Source organism: Triticum urartu, chromosome 1 (genome assembly GCF_003073215.2).
Source record: "Triticum urartu cultivar G1812 chromosome 1, Tu2.1, whole genome shotgun sequence".
Classification (NCBI taxonomy): Eukaryota; Viridiplantae; Streptophyta; class Magnoliopsida; order Poales; family Poaceae; genus Triticum; species Triticum urartu.
The window spans coordinates 249,891,300-249,901,329 of NC_053022.1; the positions used below are offsets into that span (position 1 = coordinate 249,891,300).

General features: G+C 49.9%; 1 protein-coding gene across 2 annotated transcripts; it reads right to left on the reverse strand.

The window, feature by feature from the left end:
* Positions 1 to 358: 358 nt before the first annotated feature.
* Positions 359 to 6,544, reverse strand: LOC125556281 (silicon efflux transporter LSI2-like). 2 transcript variants are annotated; one of them, XM_048719052.1, is made up of 4 exons: positions 6,312 to 6,544; positions 1,453 to 2,780; positions 1,163 to 1,352; positions 359 to 1,048 (listed from the first exon to the last, which is right to left on the reverse strand). In XM_048719052.1, exons 2-4 carry the CDS (start codon positions 2,650 to 2,652, stop codon positions 780 to 782), a joined length of 1,659 nt encoding a protein of 552 aa, XP_048575009.1. In that variant the 5' UTR covers positions 2,653 to 2,780; positions 6,312 to 6,544; the 3' UTR covers positions 359 to 779. The 2 variants fall into 2 exon arrangements, with proteins under 2 accessions (XP_048575009.1, XP_048575014.1); XM_048719057.1 differs by lacking the exon at positions 6,312 to 6,544 and adding an exon at positions 3,255 to 3,524.
* Positions 6,545 to 10,030: the final 3,486 nt, after the last annotated feature.

Here is a 10,030-nt window from a genome sequence, read left to right on the forward strand (position 1 = left end):
GACGGCATGGAGATGTTGATCAACAAAGTGCGGACGTCTGCCAATCTGATGTCTCTTCCGTCTGCTTGTGCTTCGTCGTAGCTGCTTGGATCTTTTGTGCGCGTAGGTGGTGGCCTACGTGCCCCTTATGTTGTTTTCGGGCCTGCGTGGCACTGAATTGTTGCCTTCTTTTGTTACCTAGTGTTGGGTGGTTCGTATGACTCTGGGTGATTTGTGTGGGTTTCGCTGGTTATTGACTGTTTTCATATGGCTTTATTTATAAAGTCGGTCGATCGCATTTTCTCCATAAAAAGGATATCTAAGACCTACATCAATCCCACTTCTAAAAAGTAAGAAAGTCTAGACATAAACAAGAGTGTTGAAATATAATGACCGCACTCTCCACCGGTCCATCATATAAAATATCTTTTATCTGCAAACATACAGCTGAAATAACATTGTCACTGCATTCCCCGTCCTTCCATCCATCCTATCGAAGCAAAGCTTGGCTTTCGAATACAACGGACGGACACCGACTACTTGCGTCGACCGGGTAATCTTATATCTACGTAGAGTACAACACACGTACAGGACACACCCATTATTTGCTTTAGCAGATGGGCGACGACGACGTCCCGCGCCTAATTTCGGGCGAGAAGTTTACACGAATGTAGAAGACGATAATCAGGTAAATTGCCCCATTTTCACGGCTGCTTCCTTGCTTATGGAAGCTGTCTGTCTGCTTACGTGTTGCACTACTGCTGCAACGTAGGAGTAGGAGTTGTTCCTCCCCGTCCAGTTCAGTAGCTCACGACGATAATGAGGCCAATAGCGGTGACGATGATGGTCGACGGCACGCCGAAACGAAGGTGGCTCCAGAAGGTGAGGTTGTAGCCATGGAACTGCGCCCGCCGCGCCTGCTCACACACGATCAGGTTCGCAGCTGAGCCCAGAAGGGTGAGGTTGCCCGCCACCGTGCTGACCCAAGCTAGTATGAGCCAGGCTTTCTTCTCCGAAGCAGGTGAGATCGCACCAGCGGATGCTGCCACTCTTGTGCCCAGCAGCAGCACTGAAAACAAAGATGATTCCGAGATAACATGCTTAGTGCACCTGGTTATCGCAAGATCACAAGATTTTTCTCAAGTCTAACAAGAAATTATTCAGGTGGGGAAGAAAGAGTTACCGGTTGGAACATTTGAGGCAACATTTGAAAGAACAAGAATCACAACGGCAAGAAGCGCGATTCCTTTGGCGCTGTCGATCCTCGCGTGCGGCTCCACCAGCTCCCAGAGCGCGTTGGGTATGCCAGTTCTGTTGAAGCCATCCACCGTTATGAACATCCCGCAGAAGAAGATCAACAGCGAGTACGATACCTGCATGCAAATCATGAACGGAAATTTTGATCCGAATTAGCAGCATGTTTCATACATGATCGATATTTTTGAAAAACTGTCAGATTTTCAGAAGACATACCTTCTCTAGGCATGCTTGTGCGTCGGTGAAATCGAGCGCCAGGAGGACGAGGGCGGCGGTGATGGCGGTCCAGGACATGTTGAGCCCCATGAGGAGCGAGACGAGCATCCCGAGCGTCGTGAGGTACACGGCGGTCTTCCACGCGAGCACCTTCCACTTCTTCTGCTTCACCACCTCCTCGTCGTGCGGCTTCTCCTTCTCGTCGCCGTCGAAGATGTGCTCGGGCGCGTCCTCGATGATCACGCTGCGCTGGCGGCTGGTCGTCCTGGTCACCTTCCGGGGGCCATCGTCGCGCCGGTCGCACACTGTGGACACCTCCACCATCTCCTGCGACATGCTGGACGCGCGCACCGACCTGATGGCGACCTGGATGTCGCGGTCGCCCTCGGAGTTGTAGCTCTTGCTCCTGCTCATGCTGTCACTCCTGCGGATCGGCTCGTTCATGTAGTCGGCGTCGCCGTTTACCGAGTTGGCGCGCGACATCCTCGCGGGCGTGAACCGGTGCGAGGTGACCTCGTCGTCGGCCACAACGACGTCCTGGCCCCCAGCCGACTCTTGGTCCCGCTCCTTGTCGACGGAGAGGTGCTTCCAGAAGTAACAGAGGAGGATGCAGGTGTTGGTGATGACTCCAACGATCATGGCCGGGAAGATGCCGAAGAGGAAGGAGCCGAAGGAGATGCCGCTGGTGACGGCGATGACGAGGTTCTGCGGGTTGCCGATGGGCGTGGCGGAGGAGCCGATGTTGGAGCTGGAGGCGAGGGCCAGGAGGAAGGGCTGCGGGGGCAGGTTGTTCTGCCTGGCCACCTTGAGGATGAACTCGGTGAGCACGACGCAGGTGGTGTCGTTGGTGAAGAGCGCGCTGGCGACGGCGGAGACGAGGCAGACGCGGAAGAGGAGGTCCTTGCTGCCGCGGCTCTTCCAGGAGAGCATGCTGCCGAGGTACTGGAACATGTCGGCGCGCTCCAGGAAGATGCTGACGACCATGGTGCCGAAGAGGAGGCCGAGGATGGGGAGGTCGATGGCGGCGTAGGCCTGCTCGGGGGTCATGACGCGGAAGAGCACCATGAGCATGGCCCCCAGCAGAGACCCCGCCGTCCGGCCCACCGGCATGAAGGGCACGGACGGGAAGACGGCCAGCACCCAGAAGATGGAGAAGGCCACGCATCCCAGCACCACCTTGGCCGTGCTCTCAAGCGCCATCTCCGATCGACACTTGTTGTGAAGAAGAAGAAAGAAATTCAGCCGATGGAGCGCAACTGATCAGCCAGCGACAATAATGCTAGTGGGTTTCCGGTCAGAATGAGTGGCCTTCTTGCTTAGATTAGATCCTGCGGAATCGGTGCACAGAAACAGAAACTGCGTGTCAATAGTGTAGGAGAGTCCCCAAAACTGATGGCTACAAGTTGCACCAATGTGTGCAGAAAAGACACAGCGTGGTCAATCATGATTTGAAGATTATAATCTCGCAACTACGGCACTGAAATCACTCAAACTGCTCGTCAGTCGCGCAGCGGCTAAGGTGGTCAGCCGCACGACGGGAAAACAAACAGGTAAACTGTCTGAAGTTTGATCGGCCGTGCCTGCGCTCTGGGTAGCTAGCTAGCAGCATGCATCGGTTTAGAGGATCAGCACGGAGGTCAGTCAGCACGGCCGGAAATAGGCAGCGCCTTGCTAAGGTGTGCCACCGGCGCACCGGCACCGCCCAGCAGCATAACGGCGCGCGGCTGGCGTATGGGCGCAACCACCCGGTCAAGCTAGAGTTTCGCACGACGGCGGCGGTGAGGTGAGGGGTTTACACGTACCGGCCGGGAGAGTGGCGAAGCCGCAAAAGGGTTTGAGCAAGCCGCCGCAGTCGCTACTGGGATTCCAGGGGGGTAGGAGTAGGAGCAGGGACCTTGCGACTGACGAGTGGCAGAGAGGTCGCGACGTGTTATCTCCTCGTGGTTGGGACCGAGTGCTTAGGACCGGCCTATTTAACGCGGGCGGTGCAATCCTGTACGTGTTCCGGCTCTCTACGGCTAACCGGAGCACTGGCCAGTCTTTGGTTTGGGCAAGAGCAAGCTTAGTATTATATTCCCTCTGTTAAGAAATATAAAAGTGTTTAGATATGAATGATCTTATATTTCTTTATGAAGGGAGTAACAATCAGTGGCTATATAACACTGTTATGTCATAAAAATTAAGCAGGGTAGGATATAAGGTTGACTCTTTGTCTAGTAGAATTTTCATTTCTCCCTTTTACCCCGTCGCGTTACTCATTCCTATCAACGAGCACGTTCAGATGCTGGCTATTTCATGAGAGTCCACTCTCTCTCTCTCTCTCTCTCTCTCTCTCTCTCTCTCTCTCTCTCTCTCTGTTTATTTCTTGTTCTTCACATAAGCAAAAAATGTCATGCAAATAGGTTTATAGTAACTATTGTACTTGCTTTAACTGGTATGTTCCCTGTAGATCTGGATGAATCAGTCTCACGCACATCTCACACGTGCTTTAGTTTGACTAGGCCCAGCTTACCAGGGACTTGCCACCTGGTTTCCTTTGGCTTATGGGAAACTATCACAATCTATTTTATTTAAAGTATTTCCTTGCTTTTCATACCCTTTGTTTCACCAACTAGTAATAATTTTTCCATAGCAATTTAAAATAACTTTAGCGCAACACTCAAGCATCATTGGTCCTGATGAAGACATACTCCCTTCCGTGGGTTTATTACAAGCTCACACATATTTTGAGGCAAACTTTGACCATCACTAATAAATTATCTATTGTTCTAGTATTTTTTTAATTATATATCAGAAAATATGCCATTGAGTTCATATATAAAATAAAATGATATATTTATTGCACATAACTCATAAATTATTGATGCAATTGATGATCAAAACAATTTTTAAACTATGTGAGGCTATGAGACGCATGTGGTGACTTGGTAGCTCAAAAAATGCCGCATGAGTCTCTCGGATATGCTCTACCTCTTGTGCTCTACCATTGCAAGAACGAACAACATGCACGAAGCAAGAAGCGGGTGCAATGGCACAAACGTGATTACGAACTGAATTTCTTAGTGTTTGGTGATCACCATGGAGGCGAATTCCATGCTTAGCGAACAACAAACGATGGTCCATAGTGCGGATGTATATCTCCATGCCGTTCTAAATAAATAAGTAAAATCCATTTCTTCAAAAGAAATGCATATTTCTAAGAAAGCAATTCTCCGGTCGATGAAGATATTATTTTTAAGTCTTGATAGCAAATACCACTTCCGTACACTAATACAAGATGTTTTTGCAGCTCAAAATTGAAAACATCTTATATATTACTCACTCCGTATACTAATATAAGAGTGTTTAGATACAGAGGGAGTATATGTTTACGTAGTGGTGCTCGATTTCCTTTAGTAGATTGAAGCGAGAAAATGCAGTACTACCGTCAATGCAGTACTATTTTTTCTTGGCATAAAGCGCCTACACAGGCACAGGCGTCTCCGCACAGGACACTCCGTAAACTAATATGGTCGCGCAGAAACTATTGTTGTGTCGCAGCAACAGAGAGATCGATCGATCGATCGATCAAGCTCACGCGCGTGCGATGAGGAGGAGCGGGCATCACATTCACATGGTCGCCCTCCCGTGGAGCCTGACATGATAGGCGGGTCTCCTATAAACTGGCTACTACGAGTATACCGTCGGTGTCACTTTTTTTGAAAACAGGTCAAAAGACGCAAGCCCCCCGTAGAAACCCGCGCGCGACAACGGCCACTCGCTCGCTCGCTCAAGGTCCAGACGACGGAGGTGACAGCCGGGCTAACATCCATTTCTGCGCTTACGCCGGCCATGGGGACTGGCTGTCCCATGCTTACTTTCCGAGGCTTGCTGGAGAAAAGTTTTTTTGGGCCCCCAGGAAACTCCAAAAGAGGCTGGCTGGCAGTTCATCAAGACGCGATCTTGACTGGTGAGAGGTGACACGGCTACGGATGAGAGCCGAGCCGAGTCGACCTGGCCCCGCGAGAGGAGAGGCTTTCGGACGTACGGAGCGAGCGAAGCGACGGGAGAGGTGTGTGGTGCTTGTTGCTGGCCGCGGTGAGGGACCGGTAGAGAGAGCAACGTCTGCCGGCACGTCCCTGTTTTGTTCTGGCCTCGGCCCGGTGTGAGCTCCCCGTCATATCGGTGTGAGAGTGAGTCATGGAGTTTGCGGCCCCGTGCAACCAAGTAGGAGTATGTGATTTGGCAGGCAGATTGAATCAACCGCTAGAGGAAGGTGAATCGTGTGGAGCATTGCTGACCGCGTTTGCCAAGCGGTGAATTCCATATTTCTTTCTTTTTTCGCGGGGGAAAGCGGTGGATTTCATCCCGCACAAAAAGATACTAATTTCAAACCTTATTTCTTTACTTGTAGTAGATTTACTTTATTAAACTACTCCGTACTACTCAAAGTTAACAACGCACTGACGTATTACGTACTACTGCGAAGTAGTACGAGCTCTGAAGAGTGTCGTTTATTGGGACCAAATCTGGGCACATGCACGCATATCAGCACATGGAAGGGAGCATCCGCCGCATGCATCGGGATGCCGGGAGGGATCTGTGGTGTTGCAAAGTCCTTCCGTACCAACGCATGTACTACGTGTGTTACATGGATGGACGCATCCTCGTTTATTTTTACAGTTAAACTCAACAACTGTTGTTAAACCAAGTCCACCCAGCCGCAGGCATGCTAGGCCAAGTCACGTGAATTGTACGGTTTGGAAAAATCACGACTGATTTTGCGCGCAGCATGCAAATTCTTCACGAACGCACCTCCGAACACACACACACACACACACATTTACATGTATATATATAGAAAGAGAGAGCGCGCTTACATTTCCAGGCCAGAGCACTTGAATCGACACACGCATGCGTACGCGCCTGCCCGCCGATTATTTGCTCTCGCCGCGCGGCCTAAAGATCCGGCTAGGGAAAGGATCAATGGCTTGTAGCTTGTACAAGAGATCCCAGGAAGAATTTGAGCAGTTTTGATCTGGAGCACGTGGAGCTCTTCTTGGCCATCCACTGCCGTGCTAGCTAGGTGGAGAGGTGGTATGGATGATGGGAGAGGGAGCGCATATAAATAGGCCGCCGAGAGGCACGCGGGCACTGCATAAGGCTAGTCATAGTAGTACATCCGTATCTAGACAAATCCAAAATAAGTAATTCGGAACGGAGAAAGTAACATAATACATTTCAAGACAAGTTTGTTTATGTGACACTTAATTAATGAGAAGAGAGGTGTTTAAAGTAACATATTATGTTACCATCACATAGCGCTTCCTAACAAATGTTGAGTCTACAAGCTAATAAATGCAACCATATATGATACTACTTCTATGACACTTTGCACTATGAAGGTAGTAATATAAACTAGTGTCATATGCATGACACTAGTCTAAGTTACTCCCCACTATGACCAGGCCAAGAGCATCTAAATCCCTATCCCTCAAACCGTACTCAAACGTCTGAACGGACGGACCGGTTAAAATGAGCCGACTTACCCGAGTATCTCAAAATCGGTCTCAAACGTCTAGGCTTTTCGACGCCTTTTATATCTAGTTTAAATGTAGGGCGACTATGAGGCGGCTCGGGCGCGTTCGTCACGTCAGTCCAGCCAACCGTCGACCCCAGTCTGTCCCCACAAAAATCCTGATCCGGAAATCCTACACACACTTTGCTTCGCTCACGCTCCGTCTCTTCTCCTCCCCTCCTCCGATTTGATATAATCCAATCTCCGGCAAGCATGTCGAGCTCCGCAGCCACTCCGACAGCTTCGTCGATGGCAAGGACAAGCTGGCCTTCCGCATTACAATGGAGCGGCCATGGATGGACATGTGGGCAGTTCTGGATCTGGTCCGTCACCGCTCGCCCGATGCCGGAGCTAGCCCTTTCCGCCAGCGCGCAGCTTCGCGCGGCTGCTCAATTCGTGTCGCCCCTCCGTCGTCCACCTCCCTACCGGGTGATGCTGCGTAAGGGCATCGATGGGTTCTAGTGCTCGCTCCGCCGACACCGCAGCCGCACACGCCAAAAATGGAGGCGTGCGTCGCCTGCCGCGATAGCAGGCAAGGGAGAGGGAGGTTTTCCAGTGATGCCCGACGAGGAGGAGCGGCTTCTCGCGTTGGTCTACCACGGCGGCGAGAGACGCTCGCCGACTAGGGAGGAAGAATGCCAAGGCGTTCTGGCTAGCCATTGAGCAGTCCGAACACAAGGCGGCGAGGGTGGCCAAGCTCAAGCGGAAGTAGGACCGGGTTATCCGGCAAATGAGGCCTTCATTGCCATCTCCGATTCCTCCTCCGACCACTGCTCCGACTCCAACTACCCACCTCTTGCCACCGACGCCTGCCCGGATGCCTACAACAGCGCCGGTGACCGGAAGGGCAAAGGAACGACGAGGAAGTGGTGAAGCACTGCCGTCTGTGTCTGTAATTTCAAGTTTTTACTAATCTAGTATAAACTTATCCGTCGTTGATGTGGATTATGTGAACTTTTGGTGATCTAAGATATCCGTTGGTGATAGGATTGTGCATTTTTATGTCTATTTTTATATCCGTTTGATGATCTATACAGTTATATTCATGTTGTACGTTTTAATATGGATATAAGATATTATGTGGACGACAAGATTTTAGAAACGCTTGATCAGTGCCACGGACACATCCGGACGTGTCCCGGTGCGGTTGAGGGGCCGGATTTGGTGACCCGCACATGTGGATGCTCTAACGCCTTCTTGATTTGGAGCTTCCGCTTAATTTCCTTTTGTACTCTTCCAGCGTGTAACTGAGCCTTTAGCAGCGCATACCTACATACACATACCGTTAAATTGCTTGACAAGGAAAGATCAACGCAATACATGGGTTTTCACTCGATTGGCTGGAACGAAGATGGAGTGGGTGGCCTCAGTCAGCCTCGGCGGCGAGCCTTGGGGCGGTACGTTGCTCTACCAGTAGTCATCGCCAGGGCGCCGAAAATTTATAGGGCCACGTAGGCGTGGGAGTACGTATCTACGAAAACGTCTTTAGCCGTTGATATGAGCCGTGATCTGAGAAGTTGTTGCATTGGAAATTTGTTCAAAAATGAATGTCGTGATCTGAGAAGTTATTGCATTGAAAATTTATTGAAAAATGAATGCTAATTCGGAATCCTCTCAATACCAATAATATACATTTTTATCTTGTACAAATACGTCGTTCAGGTGCACTTCTACATCTGAGCAGCCTTTCCCACAAGACAATGTTTAGGAAGACCCCTCCAACCCCCTCGCCCCGCCACCCCAGGGCGGCGCCAGGGGGATCAGATCCCAGCGCCGCCAGCCCCACACCCCACAACAAGTCATGCCGCCGCTGCAGCCGGCGTTGGCCACGGTGGCAGCAGCGCTCGGTGCCAAGGCGCTGAGGCAGGAGGAGGCGGCGGCAACCCCTCGATGAGGCTGAGGCACCTCGGCATGGAGGTTTTGCGTGAAGGAAATATGCCCTAGAGGCAATAATAAAGTTGTTATTTTATATTATATTTTCTTATTCATGATAAAAGTTTATTATTCATGCTAAAATCATATTGATCGAAAACTTAAATACATGTGTGAATACATAAACAAATACCGTGTCCCTAGTATAAGCCTTTACTAGACTAGCTCGTTGGTAAAAAATGGCTAAGGTTTCCTAACCATAGACATGTGTTGTCATTTGATAACGGGATCACATCATTTAGTTTATTGCTATTGCTTTCTTCATGACAAATACTTATTCCTTCGACTATGAGATTATGCAACTCCCGGATACCGGAGGAATACCTTGTGTGCTATCAAACGTCACAATGTAACTGGGTGATCATAAAGATGCTCTACAGGTATCTTCGAAGGTGTTTGTTGAGTTGGTATAGATCGAGATCAGGATTTTTCACTCCGAGTATCAGAGAAGTATCTCTGGGCCCTCTCGGTAATACACATCATAAGTTTGCAAGAAAATGACTAAGGAGTTAGTCACAAGGTGATGTATTACGGAACAAGTAAAGAGACTTTCCGGTAGCGAGATTGAACTAGGTATGAAGATACCGACGATCAAATTTCGGGCAAGTAACATATCGATGAACAAAGGGAATTACGTATGTTGTCATAACGGTTCGACCGATAAAGATCTTCCTAGAATATGTAGGATCCAATATAGGCATCCAGGCTTCGCTATTGGTTATTGACCGGAGAGGTGTCTCGGTCATGTCTACATAGTTCTCGAACCTGTAGGGTCCGCACGCTTAACGTTCGTTGATGATATAATGTTATATGAGTTATATGTTTTGGTTTGCCGAATGTTGTTCGGAGTCCTGGATGAGATCATGGACATGACGAGGAGTATCAAAATGGTCGAGAGGTAAAGATTGATATATAGGACGATGGCATTTGGACACCGGAAGTGTTTCGGGACGTACCGGAAAGGAATCGGGTCACCGGAAGGGGTTCCGGGAACCCCCCGACAAGTTATGGGCCTTATGGACCAAAGGAGGGGACAAAAAAGCCCACAAGGGGCTGATGCGCCCCTCCCTTGTTTGGCCAGCCCTAGGG